This window comes from Sturnira hondurensis, unplaced genomic scaffold (assembly GCF_014824575.4).
Source record: "Sturnira hondurensis isolate 20B ecotype Veracruz unplaced genomic scaffold, ASM1482457v3 Scaffold0004257, whole genome shotgun sequence".
In the NCBI taxonomy this organism is placed as follows: domain Eukaryota; kingdom Metazoa; phylum Chordata; class Mammalia; order Chiroptera; family Phyllostomidae; genus Sturnira; species Sturnira hondurensis.
In genome coordinates, this window is record NW_028076888.1 from 6479128 (window position 1) to 6503538 (window position 24411).

General features: G+C 55.5%; 1 protein-coding gene across 3 annotated transcripts; it reads left to right on the top strand.

Moving 5' to 3' along the window:
- The first annotated feature begins 1405 nt into the window (after positions 1 to 1405).
- On the top strand, positions 1406 to 23965 carry SLC2A5 (solute carrier family 2 member 5). Of its 3 annotated transcripts, none has more exons than XM_037045314.1 (13): positions 1406 to 1532; positions 2958 to 3087; positions 9085 to 9183; positions 9719 to 9879; positions 12167 to 12291; positions 16159 to 16311; positions 19237 to 19362; positions 19467 to 19654; positions 19743 to 19853; positions 20116 to 20217; positions 20414 to 20489; positions 20922 to 21049; positions 21158 to 21942. In XM_037045314.1, exons 2-13 carry the CDS (start codon positions 3055 to 3057, stop codon positions 21359 to 21361), a joined length of 1506 nt encoding a protein of 501 aa, XP_036901209.1. In that variant the 5' UTR covers positions 1406 to 1532; positions 2958 to 3054; the 3' UTR covers positions 21362 to 21942. The 3 variants fall into 3 exon arrangements, with proteins under 3 accessions (XP_036901209.1, XP_036901210.1, XP_036901207.1); XM_037045315.1 differs by lacking the exon at positions 1406 to 1532 and adding an exon at positions 23804 to 23965 and having other exon boundaries at positions 2776 to 3087; positions 21158 to 21229; XM_037045312.1 differs by lacking the exon at positions 1406 to 1532 and having other exon boundaries at positions 2776 to 3087.
- The last annotated feature ends 446 nt before the right edge of the window (positions 23966 to 24411 follow it).

Here is a 24411-nt window from a genome sequence, read left to right on the forward strand (position 1 = left end):
CCCTTCCGGGAGGCTGTCTCCTCACCGCCCCATCCCCACCGCCCAGCGCCTGGGTTTGCTCTTTTCACCCTCCCTTCCCATCTCAGCTCCAGCTCCATGTTTTGAGGAAGCCTTTCCCGACCACCACCCTGCTGCCCAAATCCCGGTCTTCGAAGCCCTCTTATGGCTAGAAACTCATCCATGTGTTTCCTGGACCAGATTCTGCTTCCTCCATTGGAGTCTAAGTTGCAGGGGGCCAAGGCTGTTTTTACTTTTGTACTTGACCTGCCCCCTGCAGTCCACCAGTGTAAACCCAGGTGAGGACTATTAAAGTCATCTGCCATCTCACATCGCAGAACCCGCACTGTTTTCAGACTCCGACAGTTCCTCTCACACTGCGTGCTGGCGTGTTTACATTTTAGAACAGAACCATTACCAGTAATACACAGTGAAAACCACTTGGGAATGGAGAGCTGGGACCCAAGCCCTCGTGTGGGGGTCCTTGGTGAGCGCCAGTTCTGGCTCCACCCCGAGGGGTTGGAGGGTCTCACTCATGGCGCCCGGAGGGAGAGGGACACGGGGCCCAGACCCTGGGCCCTTTCCTCCCTGCAGGGTGTGGCTTCCCTGTAATGGATCCAAGTGGGGAAGGCTGGACAGGACAGCCAGGACGGCAAGCCTGTACCGGGCGTGACCCCCCACTTTCCCTGGGCTCGGAAGGTACTTCTACCGTGTGCGGGGCAGCTTCAAAACACACATCGCTTCTTGGAAATTTTGATTCGCGTCCCAGTGACTCGCCCGGGCCTGCTATCTGCAAAGAGACAAACAGTCCCTGGACTAATCCCTGTCGTTTATCACTGTCGTTTGAAGCCCCAAGACAAAAATAGGCTTAGTTGGCAGGTTCCCTTCCAGGCCAGACTGGATGGAGACAGGGCTGGGGGAGGAGGGCGAGACCCAGGAGGCGGGACACAGTGTTCAGCTCTGGTGGGTAATAAACGTGCAAGTTCGGAAAATCGAAAAGACCACTGGCAGGGAGCGAACCTGGACCACACACCGCAGACCCGCTTGAGGCAGCGGCCCGAATGGTCTGGTAGAAACAGTCCCCGCCTCCGAGCATCGGGCCCCGCCCCCCGGGCCCGCCCCCCAGTGAGTTTAAGCCAAAGAATGGCCTGACCTTCCCGATGGCTGTGCGGGTACCGGAGCCTGCTGTGTCCGGGGCTGGGAAGGGCATGGCAGGAGACACAGGGGACCTCCTAGGGGAAGTCCCCAAGCCTCTGGGCCCATTCACGACAATTCCAGGTCTCTCTGGAGACCCCCGGTGCTCCCAGGGCCTACAGACCTGGCCAGGCCTAATGGCGCCCTGGGGCCAAAAGGAGCCCTCGGACAGGCCCCGGGGAGGATGAGCTCAGCTCCCACCCGGCGCACTATCACCTGCCCATCGGCCTTCACCCGGCCCCGCCTCCCACGCTGTGCTCTCCCCGCCTCGCGGGCTTCCCCACCGCCCTTGAGGCGTTGGTGACGACACAGCCAAGCCTGCGCTGACCGGCAGAAGCCAGGTACTGCGGCCCTCGCCTCCCTACAGTCCCCTGTGGGGTTGGTTTCCAGCTGGGGAAGTCGAGGCAGGGGTGGGAAGTGTCTGCGTCTGCCCTCAGCCCTCGGCGTTTGGTTCCCCGCTGGTCCGAAGGTGCGCAGGGAAGGAGGTGGAAGATCCCGGCCAAGAGCTGGGTCTTCTGATTTCCTCCGGGCCTGACTTTTGCAAACTTCTGACATGTATTTTGGTTTGCATCACCTGTGTCCCCTTCTCTTCCCTCCCCAGTGGTGGACCCTCCCAACTAAAGTGCATTTCCTTTGGAGGGTTTTTCATAACTTTGAAATAATGGGGCACCACTAAAGCCTGGCCAGACTTTAGTTGAAAATCATTGTTTTGTTTTTGCTGGTGGGTCCTCCTTTTGAATAGGGACACAGGGATCCCCTCCCTGCCCCCCAACACGCACAGCCTATGACATGTCACCCTCTTCACAGTCCCCCATGCAGAGGAATCTGCTCACAGTTCCCGACTTTGCTGCTGAAGCCAGGAACAGTGCCTGACTCCCAGGTCCCGTATCTGGTCGTGCATAAGGCGCACCCCAGACTTTTTTGTGCGCCCTAGTTTTCCCCTCAAAACTGTGGGCAAAAAGAGTGTGCATTACACACAGCAAAATATGGTAACTGTTCATTTCAAGGAGAAGGAGGGGAAGAAATGGCTAAATTAGCTGGATTTGTGCCTCAGTAAATAAGACAGGGAGTATGTTTCACGAAGATGAAAGTCTGCAGGCCTTGGGGAACTTTGCTCTGGATTTTCAGCCTAGCAGGTCCCGAGGCAGCCAGACACATGCCCATGGGGTATGTGGCGGGGGCCTGGCCATGCAGAGCCGCACGTAGGCCAGAGGCTGTGACTCACTCTCCTTTCCCTGCAGAAAAAGAAATTTGACGGATCAACTGCTTTTTCAATAGTGATGACTGTACAGAAAATGCTAGCTCTAGGCCACTGTGAGTTCCTTAAAAAGGAAAATAAGAATTTCATCAAGGACGTGCTGTGTGCTCATTTGGGCAAAAGCTGAGTGTCCTGTAGAGAGACTTGGCTACAGGCTTCCTACAGGCGCCACTTCCTAGTGACCCTCTCTTGCCCCCATATTACCCTGTGTGGCAGCTGTTATTTTCCATGTGTTTGTGACAGAAATAACCCCTCCCGTCACCCAGCAAGGGCCTGACTGCTGAGGCTTCTGCAGTGAGGAAATAGCACAGGCCGTGCGGGTCAGGAGGGGCCTGGGCCTGCGGTCTGGGCGGCCTGGGCGGCCTGGGCGGGGGCTCGGGGGGGCCACCTGCCGAGCTGAACCCCAGACGGACATTTAGAAGAAGTGAAAGAATGACAGATCTCTGGGTGCCTGAAAGGGTTACTCCTCCTTAGACTGGCTATAAAAATGCTATTGGCCTTTACTCAGCAGGGCCAAAGTGCAGGCCGGATATCTTCTGTCTCCATTCAGTGCCTTTGTTATTTTGGCTGAGAGGAAGTGAGCGGCACATCTTTCCAGAGCAAGGATGGAGCAACAGCCTGAGACCAAGAAGGAAGGGGTAAGTGGGGTCCCGGGGAGGGGCGGGGAGCAGCCCACTCTGAGCCTGCGCAGCGTTGCGAGGGGGACTTCCCCGGAGCTCCCGTCTCGGGTGGCCTGCCCCTCACAGTTCGCCCAGCAGCTGGATGCTGGCAGGGACTAGAGAGAGCAGGCACTTAGACACATTTGCCCCTACCAGTGCCCGTAATCGAACCGAAGGGACTGGAGGGGTTGCTAGTCCCCACTGCCTTCACTGAAAGGACCTGAGGTGCGGTTCCCAAGCCAGCAGCCGAATCCTTAGACATTGCTCAGGAGGTGGGCTTTTCCCCCCTTCGTTTTGACTCTGGCTTCAGACTTTTTGAATTAACCTTTTCAGTGAGTAACGCAACTCAGCCAGCAAGACTTTAGACTCAGAAAAGATGCTGCGAGATTTGGATGTCATTCGAGTCTGTAGCAGAGGTTCCCCACCTTCTAGAGGATGAGATTTACTCTTTTCGGAGACAAAAGATGTTTCTGGACCTGCTGATACACCTTTAGAGTCCCTTGATTGAGGAAAATGCATAAAGACAGAAAGATAATATGAATATATTAACACTTTTCAGCAGTTTGTGTTTTATTCATCGCAACAGCATCTGTTTATATGGATGGGAGGAGAGGTACACATCTGTGCAAACCATTATTCATTCAGTCACGGGCGTGAGACCTTTGCCGTAGGCACATTTGGAACATGTTCCGTGGCTCATAGATTAAGAGCAGGTCTGGGAGGTGGAGGTACCTGGAATTCATCCCTGCTCCATCCAGTTCTATATGTGGGGACTTGGGCAAGGTATTTAACTGCTCTGTGCCTCAGCTTTCTCATCCATAAAATGGGTATAATAACCATGCCATCTCATAGGGCTGCTGGAACAATGAAATGAGATCATGCATGTCAGTTACGTGCCAGGTGGTGAATCCCCCACAAGTGGTCGGTCTTTCTGAGCATCCTTCAGAGTGGGCACTCTCAGTGTTTGGGCCGGGTGACTCTTTGCTGTGGGGCTGGCCTGTGGGTTGCCCTGGCGGCCAGTGGCGCTCTTCACTGCTCCAGGGTGACTGAGCGCCGCACCTGGTCATCGCCTTTGCTTTTTGCAGCTACTAAGGCAGTGGTAGTCAGGTCCAGTACTAGACCCTCTGTTGTATAGAAAAGGGCCTGGGAGGTAACATGAATTTAGGGGCTTGGTGGGAGTGCGGTCTGGGCGGGTCCTGATCTGGTCAGTGCCCCCTCTTCAAACAGCAATGCCCCTCCATCTGTGCCTCGAGGTGACTGCAGAAAAATGACAACGCCCCCACATGGTGGTACCTGAACATGAGCAGTCCATTTTTTAAAAGAAATGTTTAAAATGGACACTTGCAAAAGGTAGGGGCCGATGACAGCTGCCTGCCCCCTGCATTCTCCAGGGAAGGGAGCTTCCAGCACCCAGCCCAGTGCAGGCTTCCCTTGGGGTGTCCTAGGGGCAGACTTGGGGGCAGTCCTGCCTGGGGGCAGTCCTGGGGGCAGACTTGCCCCTCGGCTTCCTAGCAGACATCAAACAAAACTGTCCCACTGGTGACAGACTGTAAGAGTCTGCAAATCATTAAGCGAAGCTGGGGGCAGATCTGGGAGCCAAGGAGGAGAGGAAGGACTGGCAAAGGCTGCGGGGAGCAGGGCTGAGCTGCCTGGGGCTGCTCCAGCAGGGGGTGGCGCCTGGCTCTGTGCCNTCTTCAAACAGCAATGCCCCTCCATCTGTGCCTCGAGGTGACTGCAGAAAAATGACAACGCCCCCACATGGTGGTACCTGAACATGAGCAGTCCATTTTTTAAAAGAAATGTTTAAAATGGGCACTTGCAAAAGGTAGGGGCCGATGACAGCTGCCTGCCCCCTGCATTCTCCAGGGAAGGGAGCTTCCAGCACCCAGCCCAGTGCAGGCTTCCCCTGGGGTGTCCTGGGGGCAGACTTGGGGGCAGTCCTGCCTGGGGGCAGTCCTGGGGGCAGACTTGCCCCTCGGCTTCCTAGCAGACATCAAACAAAACTGTCCCACTGGTGACAGACTGTAAGAGTCTGCAAATCATTAAGCGAAGCTGGGGGCAGATCTGGGAGCCAAGGAGGAGAGGAAGGACTGGCAAAGGCTGCGGGGAGCAGGGCTGAGCTGCCTGGGGCTGCTCCAGCAGGGGGTGGCGCCTGGCTCTGTGCCCCCTGGGGACCGTGTGACCCTCGCCTCAGTGGCCTGTGGGTCCCTCACATGTAGAGAGAAAAGAATCTGCCCAGTACGCATTGAGACCTTTCTTCCAGAAAAGAGACTCTTGGCCTAAAAGAAAAAAATAAAATGGATTAGAATAAAAATGTCATAATGCTTTGGAAATGAAAGTGCATGTTGTTTTGTGGTGCACCCCTGCCACCCACTAGTTCGGTGTCGTAGAGCAAGTACCTTTGCCTCTGTGTCCCCCAGGCCGGGCGTGGCTGTCCCTGAGTTTTACACACAGGGATGGCAGCCATGGTTTTATTGGTGACAGTAAAGAACTCTGTGCCAAAGTGTGCTTGAGTGTATCGAGTGGACCACGAGAGTGTGTAAACAAGGGAGGCTGGCCATCTGAGCGCGCGCCAGCCCGAGCCTAAGGGCATGACACCACTGTGACGTCCTTCTGACTTAATAAATCGACCGTAATGATCATAACTTGCGTGTCTTTCTCCAGGTGAGCAACTGTAAACCTACTTTTGCCCACCCCTGTATAAGAACTCACGTCTTCTTCTTTTTTTTAATCCTCACCTGAAGACATGCTTATTGATTTTAGAGAGAGAGGGGAGAAGCGAGGGGGAGAGAGGGGGGAAGAGAAATGTGGAAGTGAGAGAGAGGCATCAATTGTTTGCCTCCCACACGTGCCCCAGTGGGGGATTGAACCCACAACCTAGGCAGGTGCTGTGACTGGGAATTGAACCCGGGACTTTGGGGTGTACCGGGTGACACTCCAACCGACGGAGCCACACCCGCCGGGGCACGAACTCATTTCTTCTTCACATCCGTCCTGTGAGGAAGGTAGTGTTATCGTACCCATTTTCCAGGCGAAGGGACCAAGACACCGAGAAGTTCGGTCACTGGCCCCAGGCCACCCAGGGGCAGCAGGCCGCAGCCTACCCCCACCCCCGCCCGCAGCGACAAGACAGGGCACCCCCAGCCCTGAGATGTGATGTCTCTCTCCTCTCCCCACTCTCCACTTAGGCGTCAATGTCTGTTTGTAAAACTTGGGGTCCCAGAGCGTGCTGAAGTGTAGATAAAACTCACTCCTCCAGGGAGGGATATCTGCACCCTGCCTAGAAATGCCTGACAAGGAGAAGTCGTGACCGAGAGTGTCTCTATGGTGGTGGAAACGAATTCCCGAAGGAGCCCGTGCAGACAGGGCTTACCCCCGCCCCCACCCCGGGGGCCTCGCCCTCACCCTGTGGGGTCGGGGTGCAGCCCTGAGGATGGCTGCTTCACCAGGGTCCCGGTGCCCTCAGCGCTGGCGAGACAGGGAGCCTCTTCACCGTGGGCAGGAGGGATGTGGCTCCTGGTTTCTCCCAAATCCAAAAAGCGTAAGAAGGGATAGAAAAAAGAGACACGAAAAAAGAAAGCTTCACCCTGGCTTTCTTTTACATGCCTTTTTTTATGCTGTACCTTTATTGAGACCACAACATAAAATTCATTGTTTTGAGTGTGCGATTCAGTGTGTATGCACAGAAAGGCACCACCACCACCACAGTCAAGTTCAGAACATTTTTATCGCCCCTCCAAAATCTGTCCTCACTTTTAGTCGCTTCCTGCTCCCCCCAGGCCCTCCTCTTCTCCCCCGACCGTAGGCGACCACCGTCCTGCCCTCTCTGTCTGGTTCGCCCACTCCGAGCCGTTCCCGCAGGCAGATCAGACAGCAGGCGCCGTCTGCGGACCAGCCTCTGTCCCCGACTGTGTTCTCCAGGCTCGTCCGCTTTGTAGCGCTGCTCAGCGGTTCATCCCTTTTCATGGCCAAGCAATGCTCCCTGGGATGGACAGGCCGCGTTTGTTCTGCTGTTTGTCGGCTCCTGGCCATGTGGGTTGTCCCCACTTTGGGCTCCTATGAGTAATGCTGCTATGACATGCATGTTCAAATGTGCGCGAACGTGTTTTCGTGTCTTCTGGGTGCATGCCCAGGAGCGGAATGGCTGAGTCACGTGTTGGCACTACATTTAGTTTTGGGAGGACCTGCCAGACCTTCCCAGAGCAGCTGCCTCGTCTTACTCTGCTACCAGGAAGTGTCTGGGGGTTCCCATTTGGTCCACACTTTGTCAACACTTATTGTTGCCCGCCTTAGTGATTTCAACCACCCCTGTGAGGGAGAAGTGCCCCCACCCATGCTACACCTCGGGTGGGGTGCGTGTGGGTGTGTGCAGACGTGCCTCCTGCCTTCAGAAAACACAGAGCGGTGTGGCTGCCACCCTGGGCCCCGCCTTCCCTCCTGGGCACCGACACCTGCACCCCGACTCTTTTGTGCTCTCGCCACACTGGTCCCAGAGGGCGGTGAGGGCTGAGGACTGGATGCCAGGGCCCACCGCTGCTTCTTCCTCACCAGAGCTTCCTGTTGGGTTAACCCACCGTGAACCATCTGGCGGCCGGGGGAGCCAGGGTCTCCTCACGTGGGTCTGCTCCTGCCCTGCGGAGGCTGACGAACTCCTCTGTCCTCTCGGCATCACGACAGAGCAGGAGTGACCCGTTCCTCTGCCTGTCCCACTCCTTGCTTCTCTCAAGTGGTCCTCTTTAGACGGGACACTGCCCACGGGAAGACAGGAGCACCCCAGCTTGCCCTCGTGGGGGGGGGGCACGTGCCCCACGTGGCAGGGTGTACGTGAATGAAGGTGCCAGAATGGTGGGTTCCAACCCTCGGGTCCAGGCCCAGCCCAGTCAGGGGGTTCTCTCTACAGCTGGAGGCTACAATGTCTCTGGGGGTTGTTACCACCCCCATCTTAAATATTTAATTTATTTATTTATGCTTAAAGAGAGGAAAAGGGAGGGAGAAAGAGAGGGAGAGAAACATCAGTGTGCAAGAGATACATAGATTGGTTGCGCATCATCGATTGGTTGCCTCTTGCACGCCCCCAGCTGGTGACCTGGCCTGTTACCCAGGCATGTGCCCTGACTAGGAATTGAACTCGAGATCTTTTGGTTCTCAGGCCCGCACTCAGGCCACTGAGCCACACCAGCCAGGGCCCCTGATTTTAAAGAGGAAGAAACCGAAGATCATAGAAATTAAGCTAGAAGATGGCAGTGGGCACATTCAAAATGAGATCTGTAGATTCCAAAAGCAAAACTATTTCCACTTGTGTTTTTCTCCCGCTTGTCAGGAGGGGACTGTCTTAAGCGAATGCTCCTTTTCCTGACATGTCCAAGGAAGGAGAGGAATATTATCACAGGATGTGTGCGGTTTAGGGTCCCCAGAAGCCTGTACTTAAACAGTTTCTCACTGCGCCTTCTGCCTGTCCCAGTGGGAGTCTGCGGCTAGGGAGTCAATCAGTGGCCTGAAGTCATTCAGATGGTTTGCATTCTCCCTCTTTGATGTTGAAGGGTGTCTGTGTTTCGGGCGGTGCCCGCAAGCACTCACAGCAGTCGGCAAGCGAGCCCAGCCGGAACAAGACAGACACCCGATGGGGTGTTAGAGTAGGTTCGCCTGTGTCTTTCCAACAAGGGGTTCTCAACACTGGGGGACACCTCCTTCTTAGGAAGGTGGGGGACATTGAGCAACGTCTGGAGACGTTTGGGTTGTCACAGGTAGGGCAGGGGTATTCCTACAATGCTTACAGGACCCCCCCCCCAGCCTCCATGACAGAATTACCCTTCCCAGTGCTGCCTCTGAGAAGGCCTGTCCTCACCCCAGGGGGTAGAGAGCGGGTTGCGAGACAGGGAGCCCACGAAGGTCTAGGTTCCATGCCGTCTTCCATGAGACGGTGCTGTGAGCGAGACCCTCTGCCTCCTGACTAAGCCGTGGCCTCTCTCCCCGCAGAGGCTGACCCTCGTGCTTGCCCTGGCTGCGCTGATCGCTGCCTTTGGCTCCTCCTTCCAGTACGGGTACAATGTGGCCTCTGTCAACTCCCCTTCTGAGGTAGGTCACTGTGGTGAGTGAGGCTCAGTCCCCAGGAAACGGGGGGATGGGTTTGGAGCAGCCGGGGCCCAAGGGTGGCCGGCCGGCAGGGTGGGACGGCGCACATGGAGGGCACACGATGGGTCCTCGAGCAAAGGGACAGGAACACCCACGAGACACAGAACGGGCCCCAGGGTGCTGGCAGGCGCAGGGCCACGGGGATGAACCAGGTTCTGGCCAGACACACAGAGAGCAGTCCCCAGTCTTTTACCATCTTGCAATGTATAGAGGTACCCAGGGGGAGGGGTCACCCCACAGTTGGGAAGATGGGGGTCAGTCCCCTCTGGTGTTCTAAACGTCCCGACGGGTTGCCTACCAGAGGCCTCACGGCCCTCCCCAGGGCGCCCCCTGCTGATTGCCACCAATACCACTTTCTTCCACTCCATGTGGGTATCTGTGCGGCCAGGCTGTCCCATGGTGGGCTGACCACGCACGCTGCTCTCTCTTCAAAACCAGGTCATGTTATTTTGGTGTTCTGTTTTGCTCTGTTCTCCAGCTCATGAAAGAATTTTATAATGCAACCTACTACGACAGAAACAGTGAATACCTGAGCGACTTTTCCTTGACCCTTCTCTGGTCCATTTCTGTGTCCATGTTCCCCTTTGGAGGCCTCATTGGGTCCCTCATGGTCGGACCCTTGGTGAACAAACTTGGCAGGTAAGGGAAAGTGAATTTTCGACTCTGCAAATTCTAGACCCCGTCTAGACCCCATCTAGACCCCGTCAGAGTTTAAAACATAGGCCGGAAGCAGAAATTTTTATCGTAACACTAGGCAATACTGCCAACATGAATTATTTTCTAATGTGGTCTTAAGACCAGAAACTGACCAAGGGTTCAGGCACCTAGGCTAGGCCTTTGGGCTGGAAATGTAGGTGGCAGGTCCCAGACCCTGGGGTGAATATGGAAACAACAGAGTGCTTCAAAGATCAGCACTTACAAATCGTTAAGAAAACCATAAACAATTAAATCACACTTATCACATTCCCGTGCAGACAGTTGAACAAGACACTGTTTGCTCCACTTGTGGGCCGAACCACAAATTCTTCACTCAAGGGGAAGGGGCCTGCAGGTCTGACTGGGGCTGTGGCCGGCCTGGCCCACGATACCACCTTCACAGGAGGACTTTGGAAGCTTGGACCCCAAACCAGGGGTTACATGTTCCCAGTCTCAGGTTGAAGGGAGGGGCTCTATTTTTTTAGGGTTATTTATTTATGTATTTTAGAGAGAGGGGAAGGAAGGGAGAAAGAGAGAATCGTCAATGTGAGAAACACCAATCGGTTGCCTCTCACACACCCTCGACCAGGGACCTGGCCCCTAATCCAGGCAAGTGCCCTGACAGGGAATCGAACTGGTAACCTTTTGCTTTGCGGGACAACGTCCAACCCATGGAGCAGTCAGGGCAAGGAGAGGGGCTCCTGAATGCTGTTTATAACGAGCCTGGTCTCTCACACCCACAGAATTGACCTGGGGGAGTGGGATGACTTAAGGACCTTTTTGGGAATCAAACAGAGAGTGTCCAGTGCTTCTAGAATTAAGGGCACAGGTATAAGCTCTGCCCTTGACGTTCACTGAGCTCACAGTGAGAGTCCCCCTGGGACCCTAGGGCGTCGCAGGGCAGTGCCTGATAACCCCAGCCATTTTGGAAGTTTCACGGGAATTTAACCTGGACCAAGTTTTGCACACGACTTAGTCTCCAGGTGAGAGAACCAAGAAGTTAGTCTGTGTTGGTTTAGGAGGCAGACACCCCAGTATGGCCTGCTCTGGGACTGGCCTCCTGGCCCTGTCATCGGGTGTTGGACTCTTCCGAAGGTGGGGAAAGAGGCGAGAACTTGGCTTTGGCGCAGCAACAACGACAAAACACAGCTTCAGAGGCGGCAGCAGCAGCAGCAGCAGGACCTTTGTGGATGGTTCCCACGTGCCGGGCTCTATCCTGCACGCTTGTGGGGTTGTTCATTCCTCTCATCCTTACGAAAGCCCCAACAGGAAATGAGGCAGGAGGCTGGGCTCCCAGAGACCCTGTAACAACAGAGAGGCCTCACAGCGGGGAGGAAATTCCACCTGGGGGAGCGCGTGCCAGTCAGCACCCTGCTGTCCTCGGGGGCAGCAGGCAAACATCTCCGTCTTCGCTTATTTTTCAATCACACATATAACGGTATCTTTCTTCTGTCGCATGTGTATTGTTCCAGGGGTCAGTTTTAACTCTAACTTCCAGTTTTTGCTTTTTGTGTGTCATCAGACAGCCTTCCTCCTTCCGGAAGTCATAAGCATAGTAGTCTGTAATTTAGGAAATAATTTAACAATTTTGCTTTTCCCAGATAGATCTGGAATTCTACTTTGTCTACGGTGGGAGATGAGAAAAAGCTCATTGTTTTCCATGTGAAAAGTCGATTGTTTTACATTTATCTTATTTATGTTCTTTTATGCTTCTGTGTTAATTTTGACATCGGTTTATCAAAACCCCTGAGAAAAAGATTCTGCTTGGCCTTGCTTTGGGTTTATCTCAGGGTTTAGGGGATACCACCTTCATCAGCCTCCATAAGTTCTCTGTATAGTTCGTTAAGCTTGTTTTTTTTTTAATCACAATTTTATTGACTTCTTTTGTAGCTTCAATCGATGATCTTATATTTTCCCGCAGTATAATCTTTAATATGGTGCTTTTCACATTGAAAGATCTTTATACGAGCTGTAGAATTCCACCTGCTGCTGTTTCATCGAGGACTTTTGCGTCTGTGTTGATGCGTGAGGTCACCCACACTTTCTTCTAATGATCTCACCCAGGCTGGGTTTGCAGGTCACACCCAAAGCCTGTCAGCTTGTGGCCGCAGCAGACTTGTACTGTGCCCTGGACACTGCACGCTGCTGTCACTGAGTGGACCCTAGGTGAGCTTTCGTTACAGGGACACGTGGATCCTTAGACCAAGCCGGCTGATGTTTTGTCCTGCAGGAAGGGGACCTTGCTGCTGAACAATGTCTTCTCCATCGTGCCCGCCGTTTTAATGGGATGCAGTGAAGTTGCCAAGTCCTTTGAGATGATAATCGTGTCCAGACTTCTGGTGGGCATATGTGCAGGTGAGAGACGCTGTGCCGTGCTGGGGTGGAGAACAGACGTGGGGAGGGAGGACGGCGCCGAGGTCCGACCCAGGCCGGGGTCTCGGAGGCACAGATGCTCAGGCTGTCCCTCAGCTGTCATCTCGAGTGACACTCAAGCCCCTGCGTCTGTCTCTGGCACAGACAGTGGGCAGGTCTTCCTGCAATGTCTCCTGTGAAGACAGCTGCTCTCTGAAAGACTGCAGTACAGAGTCTCGGTTTTGGGGGGCAGTGGGTGGTCCTTCCGGTCCAGTCCCTTATCTCCATGTTTTCCAAACAGCAGGTCGGGACTGGACAGTGGGTGGTGGTGACTACTCAGTGAGAGCATTTTCTTTCATAAAATAGAGTCGATTGCGCCACAGGTACTAAAGGGAAGGATTGTCTTTGGAAACTTTGGTTTCGGTTACTCATCTGTGTGTGTGTGTGAGACGTGCGTTGCAATGTGAAATGTGCTTCTGTAGCTTTTACTGTGTGGGTCGTGGTCCAAAAAGCTTGGGAAGCAACCTAACAGGCGGGTCCCTCTAACAGGAAGGAGTTAATGATAGCAACCTCTCAACGTTCGTGGGGGCATTTAAAGGCAAGGGCCGCTCGGGGCTCCGCTTCCCCTAGTCCCTCCATGTGCACCTGCTGAGCCACGCGAGCTCCTCACGCCCGAGGTCTCTCCCCTGGCGAACCCTGGAGCTGACTGGCAAACCTGACAGAGAGCTGGGCTGCCCCAGGCTGTTCTTCATCCTCATGCCCCTCAGAAAACCCCCCCAGACAGTTGCTTCCGACTGAAGAGAGCTGGGGAAGCCTGGCCATGGCCTTCCCTCAAGTTCATGTTCGTTTGTGGGCACGTTTTGCCAGGCTGCTCAAGGTGGGCGAGGTGCCTAGGTGTAGTTAGGGGGTGTCATTCCTGGGGATGAGCACCTGCCAGTGGGCACCCAAGGGTGTGTGCTCTGGAAACGCTACCACCCGGGCACCTCACTTGCCTGTTCCACGTGACCCTGGCATTGCCAAATAACTCAGTTCTCCTTCCAAACATGGGGATAGGGACACACAGCCGATTTCGCCAGATGTGAGCAGACTTCTGGGCTGAGGGAGCTGACCGCTGAGGAGACGGGCGGGAGGCCGGTGTTGGGGGAAGTAACGAGGACCTGTGGGGCTGGGGAGAAGCAGAGGAGAAGAAGATGCCAGAAAAGAGACGAGATCATCCCAGGGCCAGAACAACGACTGCCTGGCAAACCTCACTTGTGACTGGCCTTCCCAGAGGGCAGCAGGACAGGCCCCTGCCGTCCTGGCCTGGGCCCCGAGGTGACCTGGCCCTGCCCACCCACTTTACGAGCCATAGATGAGTCCTAGAAGCCATCAGCAGGGCCCAGGGGCAGTCACCCTCCCATTGAACATCCAGAGTCGGGTCTCCCAGGGAAGCCTTCAGCTCCAGGGGGTAACAGAGCCCGGCTAAAAATCCTAGCCTTGGCTCTGAAATTTTCATTCCTTTATTGTCAGTGGCTCTCAACCTCTTGGGCCTCAGGGCCCCTTTGCTCTTAAAATGTTTAAGGGCTCCCAGGAGCTCTCACTCATGTGGGTTCTCTTGGTCAGTATTCACCCTATTGGGAATTGCAACAGAGAAATATATTAATTTATTTAAAAATAGCAGTAATAAGCCCTGGCCAAGTAGCTCAGTTGGTTCAAGTATCGTCCTAATAAGCTAAAGTTGTGGGTTGAATCCCCAGTCGGGGCACCTACAAGAAGCAGCCAATGGGTGTAGCTCAGTGGATTGAGCGCGGGCCTGTGAACCACACAATCACGGTTCGATTCCCAGTCAGGGTACATGCCCGGGTTGCAGGCCAGTTCTCAGCAGGGAACACATGGGAGGCAACCGTACATTGATATTTCTCTCCTTCCCTTCCTCTCTAAAGATAAATAAATAAAATCTTTAAAAAAAAAAAGAAGCAGCCAATGAATGCAGGAATTCATGGAACCATAAATCAGTGTTTCCTCTCTCCCCATCCTCCCTAGGATTAAGAAATTAAGAAAAATTTAAACCGTAGTAATAAGTCCATTATATGTCTTTATGAAAATAACTGTATTTTCTAAAGCAAAAATTCTGCGAGAAAGGTGGGTGTTGCTTTACAGTTTTACAGTTCTTTCATGTCTGGCTTCACAAAGGGCAGCCAGTTCTCAAACCTGCTCCTGTGTCCTGCTGGTTCCGATACCGCGGGCATGTGGTGTGGCCCCTGGAACACCGCGCTTATGGGAACTTAATGTGCTGATGAAAGAATGGTGGGGTGGGGGTGGGGGGTTGCAGGAAGTATCTCAGGACTGTCCTAGAAGTTCGTTTTGATCTCGCAGACCCCCTGGGGAGGTGTCAGGAGACCCCTGGGCCCTCAGACCATGCCTGGAGGACACAGCAGAGGCATCAGTTGTCTGTGGTGAATCCTTTCCCAACCTCCTGAGAAAGTCAGAAAAGTGTGAAACCAAGCTCCTTAGCCACCGGACAAAGGCAGCAAACAGCTGCTCTGACCACCGCGGTGAGAGGGAAACACCTCGAGGGCTTCCAGGGGCTCCCGGGGGCCCGCTGCTCCTCAGCAGGTGCTCAGCCAGAAGCCCGGTGCTTTGCCTGGGGGATTGGGAACTTCAAAGGCCACTTTCTCTGACCCTGGTTCCAGCCCAGGTTGGAGGGGGTCACCCTGTCCAGTCATTTTCAAGACAAAATAGAGACCCACAGGAAGGGAGTCCTGCCTCTTCACAAGCTGCCGGATGTCTCACTCTTCAGCACCCATCTTCGTCGGGGTCGGAAGGCCCTGGCCTTAGGACTCGGCCACCAGGGCCTGAGCGGTGACCAGGGAGCCCTCCCCAGGCTTTCGGGTGCTGGGCTCACGGGCACCCTCCTCCCAAGACGACCAAGAGCTGCTCCAGAGACGGTGCCTCTTTGCTCCAAAAAATCAGGGGGAATCGGTGGTGACGGCTGGCGAGGTCTCTTTTCAGACACTATGCAGAAACATCCTTGGGCTCAATCGCAAAGCCTGACAACCTGATCTTCGATTCCCTCCTCGGCATTACCAAATTCCTCCCATTGCCAGGAGCTCCATCCTCCACTCCCTGCAGCTCGCTCTCCTCCCCGCCTCCCTCTGGCCGGAGCTTGGCTCGCAGACTCCGCCTCTTCCGGAGCCTCACCGACCCACCTGACCTTCCTCTGAGGTTCCCAGCCTTTCACAGGGCTCTGAGCTAATTAAATGGGATAGTATACGTACCGAACTTCAGAGCCTGTGAAATTAATCCTACCTGTTCTTACAGGCATCCGACGCCAGTAAGATGGGAAAACATGTCCCTTTAAATACTGGGCACTCCGAAGTAGCCTGCATGCATCCCAGCCAGCAGTTGTTCCACAATAGAGTTTCTGATGCTTAGGACAAATGCAGCTTTGGGGACTCCGCACCAGTTCACTATGTGATACACGGACTCAGGAGGCGAAGCTGGTGGGTGGGGGACCTTGACCTTTCACTGGCAGATCCCTGCAAGGAGCAAGAGAGCGAGAGCGGAGAGTGTCTGGACCACACCCCGCATTTCTTCTGCCGGACCACCCAGTGGGCGGGGGAGGCCTGCAGCCAGGTGTGCGCAGGTGACACCAGTCAGGACACAAAGGCACCTGTTCCTGACCTTCTTTGGTTGGACTGTGTTCTCTTGCCTCAAAGGTTAAAGAACCAAGAATTAAAAGAGGCGTCTGCTTACTTCGGCGGTTCAGTTTTGAGAAAGACTCTGCCCAAAAGATGTGCTCGCTGAGTGAGAAGGAGTCTATTCAAAGGCCTGGCCTGTCCCTGCCAGACTCGGTTTCCTGATCGTGTTTTTATTTCTCCTTCCTCCCAGGTCTGTCTTCCAACGTTGTCCCCATGTACTTAGGGGAGCTGGCCCCCAAGAACCTGAGGGGGGCCCTGGGCGTAATGCCCCAGCTCTTCATCACGGTCGGCATCCTCGTGGCCCAGATCTTCGGCCTTCGGAGCCTTCTCGCAACCCAGGATGGTAGGCTCGGCTCGCCTGCAGGCCCCCAGCCCTCCCTCTGCACAGCTGGACGTTCCTGGGAGCCAGGCCTCCTCTGGAATCAGCTGGCTGTCCTTCTGGGCCCCCACCTGGCCCCCACCCCACACGGTGGTGGGGATGGAGTGGCTGACATTTTTCAGTCCCTCTTAGGACACTGGTGAGGTGGCTTTGAGTGAGCAGGAAGCACAGCTGCCTGGCTTTCTCTCAGCCCGCTGGTGACTGTCCACATGCAGGCCGAGGCTATGGTGACAACAGGCCAGGTTCTGCACCGACAGCCTCCAGGCACCTCCTCTCGGCAGCACCACCACCAGGGGGCTGCGTGTGGTCTGCTTCCATGCCACCCAGTCCTGTGGGCCAGGCGAGGAGTCACAGGACCACCCAGACACTGCCTCCAGAGCCATACACCCCTTCCTAAGAGCCCAGGGTCTGGCATATAATAGGTGCACAGTAACTCATAACTGTCATTGTGTTTGCGTGACCTCCCTTTTCTCTGTCTCTGGGTTCGAACCTCTGAAAGGAAAATCAGCATTAGTAACACCAGTCAGTTTATATAAAGTGCTCATTGAGGGCCAGGCACCAGATCTTCTGTATCAGTTCATTAATCCCCTGAGCAACATGGGAAACACACACTGGTGTTGTACCCATTTTGCAGACATGTAACCTGAGGCATAGAGCGATTAGGTAATATGTTCAAGGTCTTGTTCAGACACAAACCCAGACAGCTCAACCACCTTTTAAAGCCAGGTTTAACCAACGCTCTTTCCCACCTTTTAGTCCCCACCGGAGGGAGCAGGGACCAGGGTGGAGGAGGTAGGTCCCCATCTTCTGGTGATGGCGCGGGAACAAGCAGCAGGGACCAGAGCGACGGCCCTGGCATCGGTGTATGGGAGGGGCCTCAGAGAGGGCCTACCCCTGTGGAGAGCGGCACCCGGCTCCCGGCAGGGGCAGAGGGTGTGAACGTGTGAAATTTCCTTGCTCGTCCTGGGCACCATACATGTTGTGTTGGGCTGCATTTGGTGTCCATCCTCGCTGAGACTCTGACATGACCAGGGTCACAGAGGGCAGGGCCTGGCCTCATCCATCTTGGACCCTCCAGCACAGTCCCTGGCACAGAATAGGTGGTCAAAGAACAAGGGAGGGAGGGAGGCCCAAAGAGAACAGGTCAGAGAGGGAGCGGCAGTCACAGTGCAAGGTCAGGGGGTCAGGACTGAAATGCGGGGTCTGGATTGGGTAGTTCGAGGTCTCAGAAGAGTTTCAGTGTAGGGGTGAGTGGGTGTGGGGACCAGAGGCCAGACAGCGGTGGCCCGAGTGGGAGGTGAGCGCACACTTGCTGTGAAGGTGATGAAACAGGATGCAAGATTAGCGAGACCCAGATTCACAACTGAGATCAGGAAGAGATAGTCCAGCCAGTGGCGGGGCGGGGTGGGGGGGGCAGCAGTTGAACTTGACATTGCAGAGCACTCATTTTCTTGGTGTAGAGCAATGCAGTTACGGGATTGGGGAGGTTCAGAGGTTGAAACGTGACTTGAAATAGGTGATGTCTAAACTGTGGGTGTTCTTTGTTTATTTTGTTTCCGTTTCCGTGGCTGGAATCTATTTAATAAGAGTCAGCAGTGAATCCCTGGTTGTCGGGCGGCCCTCACCTCAGTTTGACTGAAAGTCTGTGCAACCAGTGGTTCAGAGGGCCCAGGGTTCACCGTGCCTGAGCTCAAATCTCAGTTTTGCTCCTGAATAGCTGCTCTCGGAAAAGGGACCTACACCCTTGGGGCCTCGGCGTTTACATATGCAAAATGGGGTGGGTCCTGGCCCCCACCTCTCAACATCGCTGGGATGGAGAAGTAGGGTAACCCGTGAAGAGCTGACCGACGAGCGTCCAGCACAGAGATGTCCATGGTCACCCCCGACGGCAAGCCCAAGGGGGTGGTGAGTCAGGGCATTAATAGCTCCTAGAAGGAACTACTCACTCTTGGAAATATTTTCACTGAGACAGAGCCTACAGAAGGAAGAATGCATGAAACATAAATGTGCAATTAGTTAGATAGAAACCATACACCTGCGTGACCACCACCCAGGTCCAGAGCTAGGGCTGAGCCAGCCCCCGGAAGCCCGTGGTGTGCCCCGTGGTCGTGACCTTCCCACCCCAAAAGGCACCGCTGTGCTTATGTCAATGATCATCTCCTCCTTGCTGTGCCCTGTGGTCTCACCACCTTTCACAAGGACAGAGTTCATCCCCCCTTTCTGGGCTTTCCCCGGCGGGACCCTCTGAGCAGCTGACGGCACCCAGCACCGCATTTGCAAGACAGGCTCCTTGGTGTCTTGCTTCATGTGCACGGCAGCACAGAATTCCACACTGTGAACATGCCGCAATTTTCACAGTTCTTCTACCCCCACGGCACCTGCACTGCTCCGGGTTCTACTGTATGATCAGGGCTGCTCTGACCATTCTAGTCCGGGCATCCTGGTGGCCCGGGCACATGCCCAAGCAAGACTGCTGGGTCAGAGCAGGGAGGGCGTCCAGCACCACCAGCTCCTGCCAGGCTGTCCTCTTAAGATTCCGCATGTCCACACGACGAGAGTGTGGAGACTTCCCATTTGCCCACATTCTCACCAGCACTTGGGGGTGTCGGAGTTTTTCATTCATCTGCCTGGGAGGTGGGCACTGGCCCTTTGTCGCTGTCCGTTTTGTAAGTGTTCCCGTCAGGTGCCATCCTAGGGGCTGGGGACGTGGGGAATGAGAAAGACCAAGGCCCTGCCCCCTGAGAGCCTGGGTGGCAGCGCCGATCGGGGCAATGGGACTGGGTGGTCACCTGGGCGCTGTGGGGGTGGGCAGGACTCTCGGCTGGGGTGCGGGGCCTCTGTGGCGGTAGCATTGCGGCTGCATTCATGGGGCACGCTGGCTTCTCGCAGGTTGGCCCATCCTCCTCGCCGTGACCGGGATCCCGGCTGTCATGCAGCTCCTGCTGCTGCCCTTCTTCCCCGAGAGCCCCAGGTACCTGCTGACTAAGAAGAAAGACCAGACAGCTGCCAGGAAAGGTGAGGCTGTCCCGTGGGAGGAGGGACAAGGCCCACGTTGTCACGTCTTTGCTCTGGGGAAGCGGCGGCCCAGCCTCAGAGACCCCCCCGGCCCCTTCCCTTAGCTCTGCAGCGGCTGCGTGGCTGGGACGAGGTGGACGCTGAGATGGAGGAAATCCGACAGGAGGACGAGGCCGAGAGGGCCGCCGGCTCCATCTCCGTGGTAAAGCTGTTCAAGTTGAAGTCCCTGCGGTGGCAGGTCATCTCCATCATCATCCTCATGGCTGGCCAGCAGCTGTCGGGAGTGAACGCGGTAGGTGGGCAGCCAGGGGCCGGGGGCAGCGGGCAGCACCCAGGCCGAGGCAGGGCGAGCCCCACCAGCCTCTGGGCTTGCCTTCCAGATCTACTACTATGCAGACCAGATCTACCGGAGCTCAGGGGTGAAGGAGAACGACATCCAGTACGTGACGGCGGGCACGGGGGCCGTCAACGTGGTCATGACCATGTGCGCTGTGAGTGCCCTGGGGGCCAAGGCCGAGCAGCCGCCGAGGGTGGAGGGCGCCTCAAGACTGGGGGTCCTGGCCGAGAAAGGAGCCCGGGGCTGAGGCAGCAACACACCCCTCGGTCCCTTCCTGCTCAGCCTCCGGGCCTCTCGGAAAGCAGGGTGTGGGACAGGCCAGGAGCTTCCAGCGAAGGCAGCTCCAGGCAGGAGCAGGCCCGGTGGGTCTTGGGGCTGCTGAACCTCCCTGCCTCTCTGGGGTCTCTTCCCTTCAGGTGGTCGTGGTAGAGCTTTTGGGAAGGAGATTCCTGGTCCTCCTGGGCTTCTCCACCTGCTTCGTCGCCTGCTGCGTGCTGACGGTCGCTCTGGTTCTGCAGGTGAGGGGGTGGGGCCCAGGTGGACCCCAAGCGGCCCCTAGACCCACCCTCAGGAGCCCACTTCCCACCAATCTTCCAGTGGCACCAGGTGGCACTGCCTGCTGCAGAGGGAACCAGACAGAGAACTGGCCCTCTGGGAGGCCATCCGGGCCATCTCTGCTTCACCAGGTGTGATCGGACTCTTTCTCCCCCACAGGACACAGTATCCTGGATGCCTTACCTCAGCATCACCTGTGTCATCGTCTACGTCATAGGACATGCCCTTGGGCCCAGTACGTACTCCAGGACCGGTTCTAGGCTTCTGTTGCCCTCCCCACCCCCTGCACTGTCTGCTGTAGATACTCCTGCCTCGAGCTCCTTGGAAGGGATCAGGGAAGGCCCGTCTCGCTGCTGCAGCGGGGTCTGGGCAGAGCACGGCCAGGGCGAGAACAGTCAAGCCGTCTGTGTGGGCTGATGCATGCTGTCCTGGGATTGGCCATGAGAGCCTTACAGGTGGTCACGGGCCCCCTTTAGGGACATCATAGGATGTCACTTATTGTGCTGGACTCTTGCCTCTGGCCTTCTCACACTGCTTGCACACAGGACAGGGAGTCCTGGAGACTTGCTGCCCCTACCTTATCTCCTCGCACCTGGCAGGGGCTCCAGCACCCTTGGTGGGCTTGCTCTGCCTCCAGGGAGTGCAGCCGTCCCTCTTGCCCCCCAAGGTCCCATCCCTGCGCTGCTTATCACGGAGATCTTCCTGCAGTCCTCCCGGCCGCCTGCCTTCATGGTGGGGGGCAGCGTCCACTGGATCTCCAACTTCACCGTGGGCTTGCTCTTCCCCTTCATTCAAGTAAGTGTGACCCCGGGGGCCCTGGATCACACAACCCTCCAGTAGTAAAGGGAAAAGCAGTAAAGGGAAAACCTTTCGAGAAAGTGAGCCTCGCTCACCTCCCCACAGGAGGGCCTCGGAGCCTACAGCTTCATCCTCTTCGCTGGGATATGTATCCTCACCACCATCTACACATTCCTGGTTATCCCTGAGACCAAGGGCAAGACGTTCATGGAGATCAACCAGATTTTCGCCAAGAAGAATAAGGTGTCAGAGGTGTACCCAGAAAAGGAGGAACTGAAGGACCTTCCACCCTCCACTTTGGAGGAGTAACTCATGAGGAGGAGCCTGTTAAGTGGGTCTGTGCTGAGCTCCCTTCTTGGGGCTTTTTTCTGACTAATAGCTGCCTGTAAATATTCAGAACTAGGATGAGTCCAGTGTGGAACGCAGGCCCCACCGGGACTGCCTGAAGGGCTTCTGCGCATTTCTCAAAGCCAGGCTGTCTCTCCTCAGCCTGACCCAGCACCAACCCCGAGTCAGTGAGCCGCCGGCCCTCCCCCGTAGCTGAGCCTGCCATCGCGCGGCTCCTGTGACACCAGCTCTTGTGACAGAAATCATTACTGTGGTGGTCAGATAGAAGGGATCAAATTTGGCCAGAGAAACAAACTCTTCTCCAATCCCGTGGGTCTTCCGGGGGCTGTGGGCGTGTGTTCAGAGCAGAACTCCTTCCCTGCTCCAGAATCACCACCCTTGGCAAGTGCAATGTCACAAACGAGGATGCCTAGGAAGTTGGGGAACAGGTCCCTGCAAAGACTTTAACCAAGTCAGAAATGATTGACCCTGAATTGTATTGTTAGAGGACAATGCAGTCCCCTCTGTGTACTCAATAAAACAAACGTGATCACTCTCACCAAGACCTGGTGCTTCTCTGTGAGCCAGTGGCTGGGCCGGAGTCTCAGCCCCCACAGGGCCCGGGTCCGGCCAGCTCTGTTTCTCCCAGAATCCCCACTGTCCAGAGCAGGAAGGGAGGAGGCCCTGGGGTCATCTCTTCTGAAAGAAGGGGAGACCTGAGAGACAAGGTGGTTGCAAAGTTGTGAGTTTTTCAAATTTAAGATTGGGGAAGCCACTGCCTGTCCTCCGGTGCATAGTGAACAGCAAGGGGTCCTAAAGGTGAGGCGGGGAGGAAGGCAGGGGGACGGAGTGCTCCCCGAGAATGCGACAGAGCTAGCGGCTTTGCATAAAGACCTATGCGTGTTCGAGAGGCTGAGAACACGTTGTGGCGTGGGAAAGGAATGTTGAGGGAGCACCCGCCAAGTAGGAAATCTGGTGTTGGGGGCGACTGAAGGGGACTAGAGACAGCTTTCAAGGGGGCAGAATGAAGAGTTAAATAATGTGCAAGGGGGTTGAGCGCCGAGACGAAGTAAATAGCACGGGGGCTACAGCACTGAGGAAAACCACGTCGTGGAAGGAGGGGGCGGGAAGGAAGAAGGGAGCAGCAGAAGGGGTGAGAGGGAGGGGGGCAGCAGTTTGCCCCCACCCAGTTGGGAGGTCGCTTTCACAGATGAGGGCCAGGAGGGCACCCGCACAGGTGTGGGCCTGGCCCACGGAGCAGCAGGGGCAAATGTCCTGAAGCGAGAGAGGGCTGGCCAAGGTTCAGGCAGTGACGAGGACGCGGGGCAGAGAGGGAGAGGGGACAGGAAAGAGATCCCTGGGCTAGGGTGTCCTGAGCAGATCTGCAGTTTGGAGTCATTCCAGCTTTCTGGGAGGAGACCAGACCCTTTCCCAACGATCTCCAACTGGGTTCAAGCCCCAGGTCTGCCTGAGAGCGCCCTGGTGCACAGGGGAGACAGTGGCAGGTGGGGGGGCGGGGCTCTACCAAACGAGGGGCACGGGGGCCACCAAAGAAGACCCAGCTGCAGTTCCGGCATTTTCTGGGGCTGGAAAAGGAAGTGTCCATTGGACTTGACGACGCAGCCCCCTCAGGAGAGCCTGTCTGAGCGACGTGAGGGCCGAGGGTCCTGCTGGGGTGACGGCAGGGAAAATACCAGAGCCTACACTTGTCGTTATTTCTCCCTCCCCCCCCCCAAGTCCGGGTTGAGTGTGTGTGTGTGTGTGTTTTTTTACCATACCACACATACATGTGTATCACTTATAAGCAACAAATATGCATATACTGGAGATTTGTGTTCAAAATTGTATTCCTGATGGATGAGGTAGTGGAAAAGGTTGGAAGACCAGAGTGGCCAAGCTGACTACGAGGTAAGTGAGGTCGGAGAAGAAATGACACTCTGGGAGAACGGAGAAACATCAAGACATGAGAGGTCCCTTGGATGGTGATGAAGGTCAGTCAAGGTCAGGGCAGTCAGCCCGAGAGGGAGATGGAGAAGAGGAGGGGCTATAGACCCGGACTGTTCACCACTGTATCCACCACGCAGAGAGCAGGGCTTGGCACCCAGGAACATTCGGAATGGACGGCGGGCTGGTCGGAAATGGGGAAGGCGGAGCAGAGCAAGGCCCAGCCGTAGGCCTGGGCGTAACTGGGGAGGCGCTGCCCCACCCCGCCTGCAGGGACACAGCGTCCCCCGGGCAGGCGGCTGGAAGGCAGAGTTCACGAGTGGTTCCCTCATTTCTGGATATCACTGACCCAAACTGGATGGTTTAACACTGGCTGCCTGCTTTTTATTTTGCAAGCAAAAACACTAAAAAATGAATAAATCAATCACTCCCAACTACCGTCAGAATGAGAAATAGGCAGTTTTTTAAAGGGCATTCCTGGTTATCCCTGAGACCAAGGGCAAGACGTTCATGGAGATCAACCAGATTTTCGCCAAGAAGAATAAGGTGTCAGAGATGCACCCAGACAAAGAGGAACTGAAGGACCTTCCACCCTCCACTTTGGAGGAGTAACTCATGAGGAGGAGCCTGTTAAGTGGGTCTATGCCAAGCTCCCTGTTTGGGGCTTTTTTATGACTAATAGCTGCCTGTAAATATTCGGAACTAGGGCGAGTCCAGTGTGGAACTCAGACCCCACCGGGACTGCCTGAAGGGCTTCTGCTCATTTCCCAAAATCTCTGGCTTTCTCCAGTCCAACCGGGAAATGAAAACCATAAGCAAAAGGGAATCATGGGACAGTGAGAACGGACCACATGGAAGCACATGTGTCCAGCTTTGCATCCGCCCTGAACTGTCTCAACCAGCTGAGCAGCTGGTCAGTGTCTCTTGCAAGGAGCTAGGCCCTCATTAATAATGTCGAACGAATGAATGTGAACTGAGTGGCCTTCCAGGAAAAGGCAAGCAAACCAACTATGAGCCGAGGCTTCAAGAATGATGAAGTCTGTGTTGGAACAGAAGCTGGGGCGTCTTAGACAGAAGCAGAGGGAACA

Coding starts and splice junctions, on each gene's coding strand:
- SLC2A5 (XM_037045314.1), top strand. CDS start 3,055: ATGGAGCAACAGCCTGAGACCAAGAAGGAAGGG. Junction 3,088..9,084: donor CTGAGACCAAGAAGGAAGGG/GTAAGTGGGGTC, acceptor CTCTCCCCGCAG/AGGCTGACCCTCGTGCTTGC. Junction 19,854..20,115: donor TGGTCATGACCATGTGCGCT/GTGAGTGCCCTG, acceptor TCTTCCCTTCAG/GTGGTCGTGGTAGAGCTTTT.